At 46.1% G+C, this 16,799-nt stretch overlaps 1 protein-coding gene across 3 annotated transcripts in view; it reads right to left on the reverse strand.

Annotated features, from left to right (window-relative positions):
• Positions 1 to 16,799, reverse strand: part of TBX5 (T-box transcription factor 5) — a 42,547-nt gene that overhangs the window by 6,818 nt on the left and 18,930 nt on the right. For all 3 annotated transcript variants that reach the window (XM_030026749.1, XM_030026751.2, XM_030026750.2), the window contains 2 exons: positions 13,461 to 13,552; positions 2,575 to 2,801 (listed from right to left, as the gene is read on the reverse strand). In XM_030026749.1, the coding sequence (XP_029882609.1) occupies positions 2,575 to 2,801; positions 13,461 to 13,552 (319 nt within the window). The remainder of the gene's footprint in view (positions 1 to 2,574; positions 2,802 to 13,460; positions 13,553 to 16,799) is intronic.

Genomic DNA, 16,799 nt, shown 5'->3' on the forward strand with positions numbered 1-16,799 from the left:
AAATGGACAAAGGTGCATCAGGAGTGAACACACTCTTCCTTCCATGTTTTCTTAGATGGCCAGGCTTGTTAAAAGTTATGCAGGAAATAGGAAAGCAGGAGAGCTGTGAGGGAAAGCCTAATATTACACTTGGAAAGGAGAGGCTGGAAAAGGAAGAAAAAGAGGAATATTCTAGGTAAGGTTATTTTCCCAAATTCAGTGAAGATCCTTGCTCGGTGGTAGAAGAAAGTGCCACGCTCAGCCTGAGTTTGAGATGAAACCTTGGATCACGTTCTGATTTATCTGAACAGAATTGCTCATCTCTAGTGACTTTTTTTTTTTTAATTAATTTCACTTTGCAAAGAGCTGCTTGGCAGCTTATGTTGGCTCTCTGTTTCCCATTAACTTTGTGTTTCTTTTCTTTAAGCCCTGGTGGCTGTTTTCGATTTACTAGATGCATGGGGAGGGGGAAAAAGGCACAGGGAGGAAAGCAGAGGCTCAGGCTCCTGAGACGTACAGCTTCACGGAAGAAGCCGGTGGTATCGGACAGGACACTGCTTCGCTTTGATTAAAGCATTTGGCGGCTTTGATAAAAGGCCCTTAACTGCTTGTGCCACTCAAGCCATCGTAGAGATAATGAGGGGCCATCAGCCGTACAGACGAGGACTCGCTTTGCCAGTCTCCTGCACTTTTGCAAGGGCCACGCAGGCCAAAAGGGGCCGGGGAGCTTATTACAGGGCAGATAGTCGTCTCTTTTGTGACAATAAGAGGAAGTGAGATAATTGGGGGATTGAGGGAAACCACCCATGGAGACACCACTTAGCGGGAATCCCAAAACTGGAAGGAAACCTCTGTTGATTCCTTATCATGTTACAATGTGGAGGCGAATGATGAATTGCCCTGCCGTGCGGGGACACGCAGCAGTCGGAGATTGTCCAAAGGGTTTGTTGCCGTTTGGGCCAGCTTGTTTTGGTTAGTTTTTGCAAAGAAGGGGAAGAGGAGCGGTGAAAGCTCAGCTCCCAGGGCAAAGGAGCACCGAGGACGGATCGCAGGCTGAGGGATGCCAAGGGCGAATGGGACCTGCCTTTCCATTGCCAACAGCAGGGCTTTGCAGCAACCCAGTCGTGTCCCAGCACCTCGCACCCACAGTCCCACACCAGCACGGGGGTAGCAAGGGGCACATACCCCACCTCTGACCTTAGGGGACACTCTGGGAGGCCACTGCAGCTCCTTATTCCCTACCTTACAGCTAGCTCAAGTCTAGCATCACCATTTCCAATCACAGCTTTGATACACTCTATATGAGCATGAAGGTCACCTGCTCAAGCTGGAGGAGTCAGAAAATGATGCCTGTTTTCCACTGTTTAGCTCAGTCTCAGGAAAATATTAAGATTTTTCAACTTTTTTTGACTTGCATATATACTCGTACACAACACATGTGATGTTGCAACATTCAGGGGATTCACCAAGGATGGGAGAGAGATTTCCACTCCCCTCCTGCCTCATCTGCCAGCACTTCCCAGCATCCGCTACCTTAGACTGTGTGTCTACACGGCACATCCCAGCGCCCCAGGGGTTACGTTACTAAAAATAATGACATGTGGCCGACTGATAGGACCATGCAGGGAAGCAGGAAGGGATCTGCTGTGGGGAGAGGCTACCAGCCTGAAGAAATTCTTGGTGCATTCAAATGCCATGGTGCGTGCCAACTCCGGTTAGCTTTTCCCATGCAATGTAGACTAAATCCTGAGAAAGGGGAACAGGGGTAGGCAGTGACCACCTCCTGCCCACCCCATAGGGTTGCATTCAGCCCTGGAAATTCCCCATTTTCTTTTGAGTGTCTGGGGAGGAGTTGATCTGAGGCTTTTGCTATCTCAGTCCTGCAAGTGTTTCTGCATCTAAGCATTCCCATTGCTTTGGGAGAGGAAGGGAGAGACTGCAGACCCCTCGCTCCTGCCTGAGAACAATTATCCCATCGATATCATGGGGCTCTTCACGCCAGGACGAGCTGAGCAGTCAGTGTAAAGCCCTCACAGTTTGATCCCTCAAGCTCTGTCAAAGCAGGTCAGTCGCACCAGAGGGGAACGAACATGGATATCATGATTTTCAATCCCACGCCCCGTTCATTAGACCGAGCATTTAAGTGGAATTGCTTTCTGCAGACAGACAACTGTCTCCCAAGTGCGATACTCTTAGTTGAAAACTGTGCAAAATCCAGGCTGTCAAGGTATCTCTACTCAGAGATTAACCCTGTCTGAGGGGTTAGGGAGACAGATAAGTCATCTTTATCTCCAGCACCAGCTATCTTACTGAATGTGGATTCAACGTGGGTGAAAGGTACTGCCACCCCCCCAAACATCTCGCTCCCAGCCCAGCAGCAGAGATGGGGTTTTAGGCTAACACTGGTGAGAGTGGTTTCCTAGCCCAGCCTGGGGTTGCTGCCCACCTCCAGCACACAACCTGCATCCCTTGTTCATCCTCAAGTGTCACCGTAAAGCAGGCTGGGGCTGGTCATCAAGGGGAAACGTCAGAAAACACCACTGACAGCCTGGTAGGAAGGAGAAAGCACCGATGGGGGAGCAGCCAAGGTCTGACCTTTTCTCTTGGTGCAGTGGTAGATCTGGCTGTGTTCCTGGGAGATCGGGTAGGGGTTGGCAGGCGGTAGCAGGTCCTGGGAGGTGCTCGACACCCCGTTCTCGCACTGGTACTGGGAGCCCAGGTTGGAGGAGGCGGAAAGGACCCTGGTCTCACCACTGAAGGGGCTGTGATTCGAGGACACTTTTTGTCTCACTGTGCTCCTGGGAACAACCGGGTACTCTTTACTAAAAGCAAAGAAACAAGAAAAAAAAAGAAACAAGGCAGAAAAGCAATCAATTAATAAATAGATCGGTGGATTAATAAATGAAGACAGCACATTAGTGTAACGGTGTTTGTTTAGACTTTCAGGGAAAGAGAGACATCCCTCCCAGGAGACTGCAGCCCCGTCACACTTTATCCATGCTGCACTCTTCTATTTCACTTTCCATTTAGTATCTTTCCCTTCAGATTCATGCCTCTTCCACCACAACTGCTATTTTACACCCATACATAAAATAGATACGGACAGTTATAGCGAAATACACAAGATTTGTATTTACACATTATGATAGCATTTACAAATTATATACTATTTATATTGTATATGTGGATGTGCACGTGTGTAAATAAAAACCTCATTTCTGCCAAGCTGACTTGGCAATGGATTAAATATTTAGGTCTACTTTTCCCCCTTATGGTAGTTGTCCTCATTCCTTTTGTTGCAGGGTCTGCCAGCCTGGTTGTCCTGGATGGGGGATCCCCGGACCAGAGAACAAGCTCCACTCCGGAGCACTCAGAAAAGAGAAATAACTAACTCACCAAGACCTGATGCACGCCAGAGCCACACACCTCAGTGGAGCCAGGCTAGGAGGGTGAGCACGAATGGAAAGTCTGGTTTACTCCCTTGCTCTGAAATCTGGTTTGAAGCAGGGATGCTTTGCCAACACTGGCTGGAAATCCCCTCTCCTACAAGACCCTACGCACAGCGTGTGTTTTGGAGACATTTCTCCAAGCACATCAGCAACGTGGCTGGACAAGATTATTCCTGCTCAGCAGCGGGGAGAACCAAAGCTGAGTGGGGGGTCTCGGAGACTTCAGGTGTGATGTGCAAGCCTCCTCCTGGGCTGTCTCCAAGACAGCTCGGTGCTCCCTGAACCCAAGGGCTTGCTAAAATGCTTAAAGATCAGGTAGTACAACAGCACGTCGCAAAGTGCCACCAGGCTCAGAGCAGCCACAAACTAGAGCCCAGATTCCAACACAAGCTTTCTTCTTTGAGGCTATAACCGTTGGACCAAGCTGGCTTTGAGGTACCCTACTCACCTGCCCAAAATCATTATGCTGGAGCAAGGGCAGATCCTTAAATCCCATCAACGGGCTCACCTGGCCACCTACACGTGGAAGAGGAGCCCTGAATCTCCGATTATGCCCCTTAGAGAAGACCTATCACTGTAGCAACTCGAAACTTATTTACAAAATTTAACAATACCAATTATATAAACCTACTCACAGCAGGGAGCTTTCATCCAAACCACTGCTGTGGTGGCTGCCAGAAACATCAGCAACCGAGCTGTAATGGAGGGGAAACTCACCCAGGAGCTCAAAACCAAATAAATGTGTCTCTCATTGTGCCACGAAAGCTTTCCAAACCCCGGGCACTGGTGGCTTGCCAAGGAGAGCCTATTCCAAAGGTGGAGTTTCTTCCCCTGGAAGCCCAGCAGCTTCTCCCGGCAGGGCTGGCAGGAGCACGGCTTTCCAACCACTTGGGCTGGCTGACCAGGCAGCTTTTTCCCAGAGCTGAAGTCCAGGCTGTATACAAGGAACAAAAGAGAGATGGACTGGGAGGAAGCAGAGACTTATCCCTCAGATACAGAAGATAGCAATGGATGCCAGGGTATGTGGTGGGCTTCAGAGGACCTCTTTGCCTGTGGACACCCAGCACTAACGTTTCCACCCCAGGAGCTCTTGCTGGAGGGCAGCTTTTCAGGAAGGTCAAGAGCTATGGCCTTCAAACCTCATGGGTGGCCTTCAAACTTTTTGGATGTCCTTCAGATCTTCCAGGTTCTAGGGGATCTCCCAGACCTACCAGGTCATGGTTTTAAGCTGCCTGCTCCTGTAATGCTCCACTTTCACACAGCGATCCTCACGGAGAAAGCGCCAGCATGACACCTCAAAGCTGCATCCCCACCATGTTTCCCTTCCAAGAAGACAATCCCCAGGGAGGTGACCCATGGACCTTGCCCTTTGCTCTCCTCCTTAATTAGAGGCTGCTGCATGGATTGGCTGGTTCCTTCTTCCTCAGCTCCAACACCACCAACGCCCAATTCCCCAAGAAATGACAGAGACTGATTTTTTTTTTTTTTTTTGGTGGGGTACCTGAGAGCTACGATGGACGAGAAGGGGGGACATACCATGGCATGATGCCACATCGTGTTCTCTGTGGCTTTTTTGGAGGATATAGAGATGACTCCTTTCACAGTTTCTCCCTGCTTCAGCGAGGGAAGAATTGGATGTCTCTGAGACATGGGATTAGATCTGTATGGGGGTTTCTCACAGTAAATTCTCACAGTAGCTCACAGGGACCCCATCAACATCAGACCCTCACTGTGCGAAGCACCACACAAACACTAAGAAGCCATCCCCATCCCAGATACTTCTCACCTAAGTCAACACTTTCTCTGTCTCAGTGGAGAGCTGAGAGGAGGAAAATTTGACCACCTGATTGTTTTTTCTTGATAAAAAAATATTTTCTTTCCATAATGGAGCTGTATGCCTGAAACAGCAATATTTTTACCCTGAGTGCCAACATAGGTGGTGTCAGGATCCCACACTCCTATTGCGCACTGGGGAACAAATTCCTCTCAGAATACGTTTCCCAGGGGACACGGCAGCCTCCGTGGCCATAAGAGAGGACCGTGGTGTTCTGCGGGAGATACGGTATGAGCAGGGAGTCACACTGGACCAGGAACAGGTTGGAGACACCAAGTTTCCCAACAGCAGTTCCCAGGAGGTATTGCAATGTCTTCTCTCCAGACTGAAATATTTCCATTTCAGTCAAAACATGTTGGGTGCTATTTTTGCCAAAAAATCAACTATTTGAGGAGGGAGAGGAAGGAAAGTATTTTCTAACTAAATATCTAAAATATTCTCTTTCTTTCACTTTGCCATTTTTCTATGCACAAAGGCAGTTATCTCTGTATTACTACCTTTTTCTTCCGTATAGGAGCTGAGCTCAAATAAAGAGATACCTTTGGTACCTTGTAAAGCAACAATCGTCTTGAAACATTTATACTGTTTCCTGAGCCCACTCAATATGCAGTGTGCACAGCTACCATTTTAGTTTGTCCTTCGGTCCTTAAAAATGTATCAGAACCTATTTTTTTTCAGTGCCTAAAAGTTGCTATTCCCAAAATAGCTGGTTGCAATCCTGGGCCACAGTTTAATGGAATGAAAGGTTTTGTTCACCGCTGGCATAAAATGACTGTTGTGTCCAGAAATTTTACTGTCCAAAAAATTTGTAGCAAAGTAGGAAGGGAAAAAGCGTGTTAAAGCTTGACTTACACAGGCAATATAGGAAATTGTCCCCACAGCAAGGAAGAGACTGTTGTTCCTGGGCCAGAATATGAGTTAGTTTTACGTGGTGGTGTTAATGGGCTACATTTTTTTTGCATTAAAAATCGTAAAATTAGAAGAAAAAAAAAAAAAAAGTTGGTCGGGGAAAGAATTTACAAGGAAGGAAGCTGTCACTGGTCTATTTAAAGTCTGTTGGAGGCTAATGATGAATATTCAGTTACTGTAGTTGGTGCATTACAATAGCAGAGGGGGACAAGGCGGAAGGGGGGAGCCGCGTTGCGCAAGGTGCTGTACAGTCTCTGCACCACTAGACTTCCAGCTGAAGGGCCACCAGACGAGAATATTACTTTGATTTTCATTAAAGCTTGGGGGAAGAAATCAGGGATGAGGTCCAAGTCTATCGTGAAGGCACTCGGTCCTGAAGTCCGGACTCAGTTGTTCACTCCCACCTGGCTAGGTGTTTCGCAGACCCATAGGATCGGACACTAGCTCTGCATAACCTTTTCCGAACAGCACACGCATTCCTCTTCAGAGTTCATCATATAACCCTGACCCTACAGATCAGGCCTCGCAAGTGAATCCTTCCTGCATTTCCCAAGCACTTCCACCCAGATCAGACCTCTACCAGGTGGAATTAGCAAACTCGGTCTCATTTTCTCTCGCGACATCTTCCCCCTCCCCTGGCCAAATGGCGCCTTCACTTTGACAGACTCAGGAGCTCTGTAAGATCACTTATGCCACAAATTCATTTCTAGCAAAGAATTCAAAGGAGCAAATACTCATCACTAAGAGTAATAATTTTCAATGTATTTTCACGTGCAGCTTTGAAGTGCAGCCAATGCATAGGAAATGCAACTGCTAGACAAAAACTTTGTCCAAAATCTCTTTGAAGATCCATGGTTTATGACCAGGAAGCTTCTGCTTCTTGAAGCATCCAACCCCTACTGGCCCTAAGCAAATTATTTTAGAAGATGCTTCTGATATTTCTGCAACAAAGCATTATATACCAAGGCTTTCCAGAGCTGCTGTAGCTCATGGTAACAAGACTTCAAAAGACCTATTAAATGTCAGGTCACAAGGATCATACTGATATCTGTTCAAGGTCAAGATGAGGCATGATATGGAAGAGGATTTCCCCGTGGTTAGCTGCTGCCAAGTTCTTACAACATCCTTTGAAGCCCCGAGCTGGGCACTGTCTGGATCTCATTCACAATGGCAATTCCTAGTCTAAAATCTGACCAAAGGTATATCAGTGGCCAAACACAGTGATTCCCCTCCACTCTTTCCAAATTGCCAGGAGATTTTAACTCCTCCTTGGTCAGTCACTAGGAAAGGATAAACGTTTGCCGTCCTATCAGCCCTGTCCCCTGTGCCCACCCAGCACCCGTGGATACAGTGGTGCAGAATAAGACCCCAATTCCAGATGTGCAAATCTAACGCAAAGGCATTTGCGTTTATACTTCCCAGGCCACCAGTTGTTGTCCTTCCTGCTGAGACTCAGAAAGAAATGGAAGTCAGCCATAACAGATATAGAAAGAGGAAGAGAAAAAAATTGACTTGAATAAATACAGCATCTCCCAGGAAAAAAATAAACCAGAAAACAATTGTCAATTCTCAATGTGCATTCATTTCAGCTTATTTCCAGCATATTGAATTAAAATTGAACCACTCTCAAGAGGCTGTCTGGAGAGTCTGAAGTGGATAAACTACAGCAGGAAAGGACTTGGTAGGAGAGGAACTACTGAGTACTTCCCTCAGTCTTACCCTCAGATCAAATGTGAGCTCTCTGTACGTGGGGACTGCAGGCAGAAAATAATACCCTAGACTGGATGTCTAGTAATGTAAGTCAAAATGTTCACTGAGAATTATGGGGGGCTGTTCACTGCAGCATTCTCCACCAACATATCAAATGTCCTGACCTTCTTGCCAGAATGTGAAGGGATCCAATAACCCTGGTTTGGGTGCATGCATGGTATGTTAACAACCGGTGCTTCCATCACTCATCGGAGCAGTGCAGCCAAAGAGATCGCTGCAACAACCCCAAGAACCAGCAGTGAAAAGAACCAGCTAGAAATCTAGAGCTATCATTATCAAGCAAATAAAAAGCTAGATTCCTGCAGACAAATACCACTGTTCACGTTGGAGTAAGAGGAACAAGAGAAGAGTTGGAGAATGGATGTTGGCCAACAGAGACAGCGTCAGCATCCTTTACATGCTGGGCTGAGCTTCTGCAGATCCGGTCCTGCTGGGCAGATCCCCTGAAGAAGGGGCAATGGAGGAAACTGCAGCTACCCTGTGTTTCTTGAGCTGACTTTCTCACTTTAAGAGCTGTGGATACCCTCCAGTGAAGTCTGCAGGACCTTAATTTGGATTTCGTCTGAATTCCATCAAATTCTATAGAATACAGTTCAAGCCTACATTTTCCACTGGGGCTTTGACCAGGAAAATTTCCTTGGGGACGTTTGCTGGAGGAAAGCATCATCTCTCTAACAGATGCTATAACTCTAAGTCTCACACTGAAAATGTTTCAGACAGCATGTGGCTCTTGGGAGATTCCAGTGACAGAACATGGGAAATGAAAGTGGATGTAAAGATGCAACAGGAAGATGCAAGAAGAGCAAGGTTGTTTGCAGTGGACCGAGACCTATTTGCATTAGTCAGACCGGTGCCTATCAGTCTGACATGATGTTAGTATGCCAGGGTAGACAACCCTTTTGGAGCCTGGAGGCTCATTCATTTATTCTACCGGCACTCCAAAATGCACGGTCTTCTCCATTATGCCAGCTTTGAATCACAGTACTGATTTTATATCCTTTGCGTCTGGCCCAGTTTCTGTTCTCGGTTACACCACAAAACCTTTGGAATAATTCCTTTCGAGCCAGGAAGATTACTGTGGATTAATGCCAAAGGCAGCAAACTATGGCTCGTGATCTTTGACGGAGAAAACATATACATAGCGTCGAACTACACTGCCACTCTTCTTTGTCAAGTGGATCACTCTGGATTTTTGTCTCACTCTGAAAGGGCCCAGGATACCCATCAAGGGAGCTAAGAGCCACTCTTTCATGTAATCATCCCTCCTCTCAAAATCTTTCCCAATAAGAAGCTTCAAGGACTAAGTTACATTAATTTGAATGAACAGTAACTAGGGCCCGAGACTTCCAGAAGCTCTTCAGCACCCATAATAACTGCTGAAGACAATGGGAGTTGCAGATGATCAGCAGAAATTGGTTAAAGGGTTTAACAGAACTGCTCTTTTACAGGGCTCTAGCCCCAGACCCACAAACACTTCTCCCCTGCTGTCTTTTAGCAGTCACAGATTGAAAAAAACCCAAAAGCTATGACTTGCACACAAGCCCCCAAATCACCCAATAGCTGTGGTTTATTAGTACAGCTCCATTGACTCTCACGCATGGGGAATTTTAAGGGCAAAGTCCTACACTGGCATCTGCAACGGAGATCTCATCTCTCTGCATAAGCTTCACCCTCTGCGGATTTCTGCTGTGTGTTTTGCTCTTGCTTTCCACACCAAATTCCCCTTGGCACAGGCAGAAATTCTAGGTGGAGACAAAAGGAATTTTTACAGTACAGAGGGGCAAAAGATCCGAAAGGAACACGTTGCCTAAAATTCCCAGCATCACAACTACATAACTTTTACCTGATTTATGTTTTTCAATTGCAACATGACCACAAGATATAAATGCAGCGTAACTCACATCCCTCTACACATTTTCCTCTAGCGTGTTTTCCTGTTTCTTTTTTTTTTTTTTAATTTTTTTTTTTAAATCAAGGAAATAACAAACTTGATCTCATGCTCAGAAACTTGAAAACTTTAAAAAACCCGTCCTCCCAGAACATTCATCCTGTCAAAGAAACAAAGGCAGTGGGGGAAAAACGAACATGTATCAGAAGTCTGTGTTCACTGGAATTTGGATCTCCCCGGAGCTCACGGCTATTCTTTTTGAATGAAGTCATCTGCTGCTGAAAGGCTTAATATCACTACTGAATGAAATTTTCTACCTGGACAGACGTATTAACTTTTCTTCTGGGAAATAGGAGGAGAAAAAACAACACGGAGGCCTTGTGAAGGAGAAAGCCAGAGAGAGGGATGGACTTGCAAAGACATCCCCATCCACCCTGCAAAGCTCCCGTCCCCAGAGACCACTTGGACCAACGCGTTGCTCTTGCTTGGCCAGAGCGCACGGAGGCAAGCAGAGATGGAGGGAGGGTCTTTGAGAAGGCACCCGAGACCTCGCTCTGAGCTCACTCTTGGCGCTGGAAGTTTTCTTTCTTGCCGGCTTCGTCTTCCTTCCTCTCAGTCCATACCATTTGCCAAGGGTAGGTGTTCAATGGATGAATCATCAGGCCAAGCCTCCACCAGCACCTAGACCTACTTCTACTTCACCCCACTGCAAGACCTGCTCTGAGGCGAGTGAAATCATTTTGGACCCAGCAAAGTGGCTTCCCTCACGTCCTCTGACAGCCAAAAGTGCAAGGAGACCACCAAAGCTGGCCAGATGGTAATTCTTTCTATTAGGATAAAAATGGGATGCCACAAGCCAGCTCAGATGCTTGGCTGGACCAGCGCTGCCTCGCAGCCTTGCCTGCTGGGGTCTGCTTCTCCCAGGGTTGCTCTCAGCTAGGAGATGCCCCTCTGCAATAGCCCTATACAGGGAATTCAGAAACGTTTGAGATTTAAATAAAGAAAACATAGAAGCGCCGAGGCTTTCCTCAGCACAAAAAATTAATTCTCTCCACGGCTATACCCTTTAATGAGATGATCAGTGACCTGACAAATGCCAGGTCACCAGTTTCCAGTACAAAAGGCTGTGCGTTGTTTTAAAAAAGTGTGTTTTTTCCAGCTACTTTCTCTCTATAATGAAGGAATAGCACTAAAAGTACCTCCCACCATATTCTCCAAGGGCACAAATAGACATCGCTCCCCTAAAGCCAAGATACACTTACTTATACCTGCCAGCTGGGGAGTGGGTCCATCACTGGGAAACAACTTCACTACATCTGCACACACACACACACACATTTATACATTAAAATATAATTTTTATACATATTTAATTATATTTTAATATATATTTATATGTTAAACCTATATAAACCCACAGAGGCTGGTCATACTTCTCTAACATACTCAATCCTGAATGGTTCTTTATCTTATATATCCAATTTATTTTTTATATATATAATTTATTTTATATATGTTTTCATATATTTTTATATATAATTTTGTATATATTCAGATATATATAAAAAACCACAAAGGTGGGCACATATTTGTCTAATATATTCAACCTTGAATGGGTCTTTATTTTACTATAATAATCTTATCCTGCTCTCCCTCAAAAAAAAAAAAAATGACATCTTTGTAAAGGTACACAGTCATTTCTATGCTATCAGTACAGAGGATAAGTTATTAAGGAAGTGAGCATCAGAAATTATCCTGTAAAGTCAAGGCTGTGGATTTTAACCCTTTCAACCCTGCCAGGTCTGAGCGGGTATATTTATATATTCCAAGTGTTTCTGTTCACTGTATCATCAACTATGACCGCAGGCCTGCATAAAAATGCCAAGCAATTTTTAGCACAAGCTCAGCATGGCTAGATGCCATGCTCTTCATATGGCATGAAGCCCTTCTAATAGTCCTCACTGTTTTACCTCCTCCCTCCAGCTCCAAAAAACCCCACGATGAATGTAAACCTTCAAATCTTTCCATTGACTGTAATGAAAGGGTAGTTTAGCAGCAAAAATGTGTGGGGGACATCGTTACTCAAGTTCCAGCAGAGGTTGGAAGGCTGGCACAGGAGGGAGGGGGAGAAAAGCTATTTCAAGTGGTAGTGCACCCATAAATAAATAAATATTGACATATGCCAGGATCCGTGCTGTCGTTGGAAAGGGCAGGCAGGGAACACAGGGCACATTCAGAAGACCACAGAGATGATTTAGATTGAGAAGAGTAAGTGTTATATATACATTTATATATATATATATATATATATATATATATAGGCATTTCTGGGTCTGAGCCTGAAAATGTTTGTACGCAGGAGTACATTTGCCCATTTGAGTAGGGTTGTGGGCGTAAGCGCTTCCAGGATTACAGGCATTATTTGTTGCCCGCCGGCACGATTTGCACAGCTACAGAGAGCCATGCTCAGGTCACCAGCTATGGCAACCAGAAGAAACTCCTGCACGTGCACTCCAGCCTGCAGTGACCACCTACAACCAGCTTCGGGGCAGGCGATGGAGAGAGTCCTCCCCACAGAAGGTCACAACGCAGGTCCCTACAGATCTCCACTGAGAGCCAGCTCTGCTGGTCCCGGAGAATAAGGGATCCGAGTCGCTTCTGCCCTCCTGGATGGAAAATGCTATATTGAGCACCTACATCTGTCTTCGGTATAATCATGGGTATGGCACTGTTCCTGCAAAACATTTGCACCAGGAAGCAACTTGATACGTGGATGAAGTTCCAAGTGAAGTGAAAGGCATGAAGCTAATTACTGGCAGGACCTGGCATTTAGAAAAGGACTTTGAACGGGATTTTTAAACAGGGTTTAGGCTTGATTTTCAGCTTAAGTACTTACATCCAACACTGCGATTCAAAAAGGCCTCTTCAGCCACCTGGCCCTGGAGATCCCAACATTTTCTAATACCTTCCTTCTTCAACCTGAAACCACCACATCTACGCTCCTGCTCTGCACATCCAGAACCGACCAGGCAAACACTCCCCTCCTGCCAAAGACCCTCCGAAAGCCAGAAACCAGCACAACACAGGTCTCCACACCAAGATCTCCAGAAGCATCTGGAGCATCCTTAACAAACCTGCTCCCAGAACAAGGCTGTGAGCTTGGTTTTTAAAGCACTGCCACCCGGGGAAAAAAACACCCAACAGCTCTTCTGCAGTAGCCTGATGACCAGAGCTTCTCGGAGCTAGTCCAAGTCTCTTGTTGCTTTAAACAGGTTTAAGCGCACATGCAGCCGCAGAGACATCTGTTTAGCACAAAGCTAGAGGTTGATTTCTGGACGGAGACATGTCAGAAAGAAATACAAGGTCCCTGCGGCCAAGAGGACAACCCACAAGTGAGATCCTGCCTCTGTAACCCAGCAGTTAAGGCGTTCACCTGGGAGTGGGAATGCCTGGATTTTGGCCCCACGTCCTGATGATATTTCAACAGCTTGACATAAAATGTACCTGCAGGTGCCAGAGGAGGGACTGCCACTAAGTCCTGGCTTAGCTCAAGCCACAAGTGACATGCAAAGCAAAGCTCAGGCAGCCCTCGCAGTCCTGAGCAGGTCCCCACGGCGGAGGCACAGGTTACCTCTGCATCCTGGACATCCTGTGGAGCTCCATGTCGTCGCTGCCGCGGAAGCCTTTCGCAAAGGGGTTGTTCTCAATCTTTAACTGGGTGATCTGAAAGGGAGGAAACGCAATGGGTTCATCACAAGTCCAGGGCGTGGCCTGGGAGAGGGGGGGATATTGTTTATTAAACCCAAGCCAATAGGGATGTGCGGGAAAACACAGCTTTCGGAAATTCAAGTCATCCTTCAGCTCAGGCACTGACCGCTCCAGATGGGCCTTCCTCTAGATCTCTCCACTGGAAAAATATCTCCTGTCAACAACCTCTCGCTTCTCTCAGGCTTGTCCCATGACTAACTCGTGGGATTGCACATACACACACAAATTTGTCTCTGGAGGAAATCTGCTTTCTTAGAGTTACTTACTTTCTTTTTGCTGTTGTGACAGAAAGGTGTGCACTGACCAGAGGACCAGGGATGAAAGTCATATTGCTTGAACAAATCCCACTGACACCAACAAGTATTTTCTCAACAATGTGCAGCCACAACTGAAACCTTAAATCTCAGGCCCGTAAGGCTCACTCTTTCTGTATTTCAGACCACCTAAATGTATGTACTCCAGGTGCTCTGCATCTGACATCCTCCCCCAACCAGCCCCACACCTGTAAGCACTGCATGGACTAACTACCTAAGGTACTTGGAGGGCAGCTCCACCTCTGACCATCATGCCCTGGAGGAATATTTGTCTCTCCATTAATTCTAGAAGGAATTAAGAGGGACTAGTTTACTCGCTTAGTTGGCTACCTTCAGCATTAAAAGTTTGCTGGGATGGATCCCACTCAGACTCCTAACTTTGGTTCTCTTACAACATCTAAGCTAAACATTTAAAGCAGCTGCTGTAGAGACCGTACCCTTTCCCAAAGCAACTCTGTTGTTCAAAGAGACGCAATCCTTTCTTTCACGTACCTCTCCTGAGGGCTTTGGTGAGTAGGTTTTCTCAAGCCAGGGGTTGTCATTTAAGCAAATATTAACTGTGGACCAGCAACACCCTCAAATGCCCTGCCGATCTTGTAAAAACTCACTCTGCTGTGCCAAATTTGATGCACATGCTTTGGTGTCTTTGCAGAGCAGGGCTGAGTCTGGATCAGGCGTGACCTAGCTGCAATGCCCTAATATTCAGGCAGAAGCAGCTCCAGTTCTCCCTTTCTTCTCTTTCTCCATCGCTGCCTGGCAGTCCGAGCCCTCAGCCAGGAGACAGGAGAGCCACTTGCCCTTGCCCAGAAGGAGAGACAACCCTGTGTTTGCCATTGGAGGAACTTCATGAGCTCACCGCATTTTATGGAAACGCTGTCCTTCCTTCCTATTGAAAGTTGGCCAACGGGAAGGAAAGAGCTCGAGATTAATGACGGGAGAACAGAGAGAGGTTCGTGTTCACCAAGTCAAGCACACACAACTGGACTCACCTCTTTGCCAAAAATCGAAGAGAAAAGTCTGGCTCAGCTCGTGTCAATAGCAAACTCTGCCAGGTGTCTGCACGACCAGATTGTTTTGCTATTTTCTCGTCTTATAGCATATTTTTTTCCAAAGGCCATTTGTTTATTTGCCATTTTTGCCTAATTTGGCTCCAAATCTCAGGCAAAGACCCCACCACCCCTACACTTGTCCCTATGGGCAGTCCCATTAAATCAGGACCTAATTTAGTACATAAACAGGGCATTGCGCTTTTTTGTCACGCATTTCAGATTTCAAAGAGAAGGGTAAACAAACAATCTATTTGGTCCAATTTGCCATTTGAGCTGTTTTCTAGCAGTAAAACAGGGGTGCATTTTATGATTAAAAGCCCTGAATAATTAGACAACCAGCTGTGTATTTTGCAAAGAAACTGTGTTATCGGTTTCCACCGGCGAGGTGGTGGCACTTCTATAATGAATAATAGGCATTATTCAACTTTTTTAATGTTTCTATGCAATTTGCGTTCTGAAGCACACTAAATGTACAAGTTGTCCTCACTTGCCGAACCCAATGGCAATATTTGCTTGCATAAGTGAAGTCCTTCACTAAGCAAGGATTTACAGTATTGGCACCAGCACACAAATGTACAAAGGGCCAGATTCATCCCAACCTAACCGAAGGCATTTTAACCAAGGCGCCTGCACTGGGAACCTCGTCTCCCGGTGTTCCTGCTGGAATCAATGGAAGGAGATGGGGAGTGCCAGAGGGCACTGGGGCTCTGAGGTGGGTAGCATTGCCTTCGCAGGTCCCCAACGCTCTCCATTCACCGGAGAAGGAGCCATCAACACACTAGCCCCTGATTTAAGGACCTCAGCTGAATGCCCTGTTTGATGAATCAAGCCCTTAATCACCCACAAAATGTCGGACAAAATATCGTATGGGAACTCAATCTCGCAAATACGTTGTTTTACGAGTACAGAAGTCCCCTAACCCGCGTCTGGAACACTCTTACAAGCAAAGAAAGGTATTAACGTATGTGGTGGTGGCAGAAAGCCCCAACATGGCTAACTTCAGCTTCCTTAAAATTAGACATCTGCTAGATTGAAGGCACCTAGAAACCAGGGACCACAGAAGGTTTTAAATCAGCTCTCAGCTCTTTGGTGTACTTCAGATGCATTTCAGCAGGAGCTTTCAGAACAGTGTTTCCCTAGATGATAACTCACAGCATCAGCCCTAGCACTAAGCCAGGAGAGTCCAAGCCAAATTTAACAAAACCGTACACAACAAAACAGAAAATAGAGAAAAAGTTGGTGAATCCCTGCTTTAGAAAACAGCCTGTGGAAGATATTTTGTTTGGCCGGTTTTTGTCTGACTTACAAACTATTTCAGAGGTGGTAAAGCAAACGAATGGGTGGAAATAACCTTCTTCTGGATCAACTTTGCCATAGCGAAACTCTGTTTAATTGACTGTAACTCATTGGGGTGGGAAAGAAAAAGCTGTCAGAAAGTCAAACGACAATTACATCATGAAAAATAAAAAAAATACAACGTCCTGCAAGGTCATTAAGACAGAGTGCCCAGGGCTAAATTATATAGCACAGATTGCATAAAACTGTAGGGCTTTGTTTATGTATTTGTTACTGAAAGAAATTGATGGCAAAGTTGCCTTCTGACCACCGATTTCTAAAGCTGCTGCAGACCCTTCTGAGACAACAGCTTTCCAGGGTGAAGCCTCCCAGATTTACACTTTTCAGGACTTGTCTGACCTATGGGTTCATCTTCACTTTAACGGGAAGCGACAGTTCCCAATGAAATCTCAGCGCCGCTCCTCTGCACTCCTTTCTCTGGGCTAACTGACGACAAAGCACTTCTGCTGAGACATTTCCAATGACATCTTAAGCTCCAGCATG

This window comes from Aquila chrysaetos, chromosome 9 (assembly GCF_900496995.4).
Source record: "Aquila chrysaetos chrysaetos chromosome 9, bAquChr1.4, whole genome shotgun sequence".
Taxonomy (NCBI): domain Eukaryota; kingdom Metazoa; phylum Chordata; class Aves; order Accipitriformes; family Accipitridae; genus Aquila; species Aquila chrysaetos.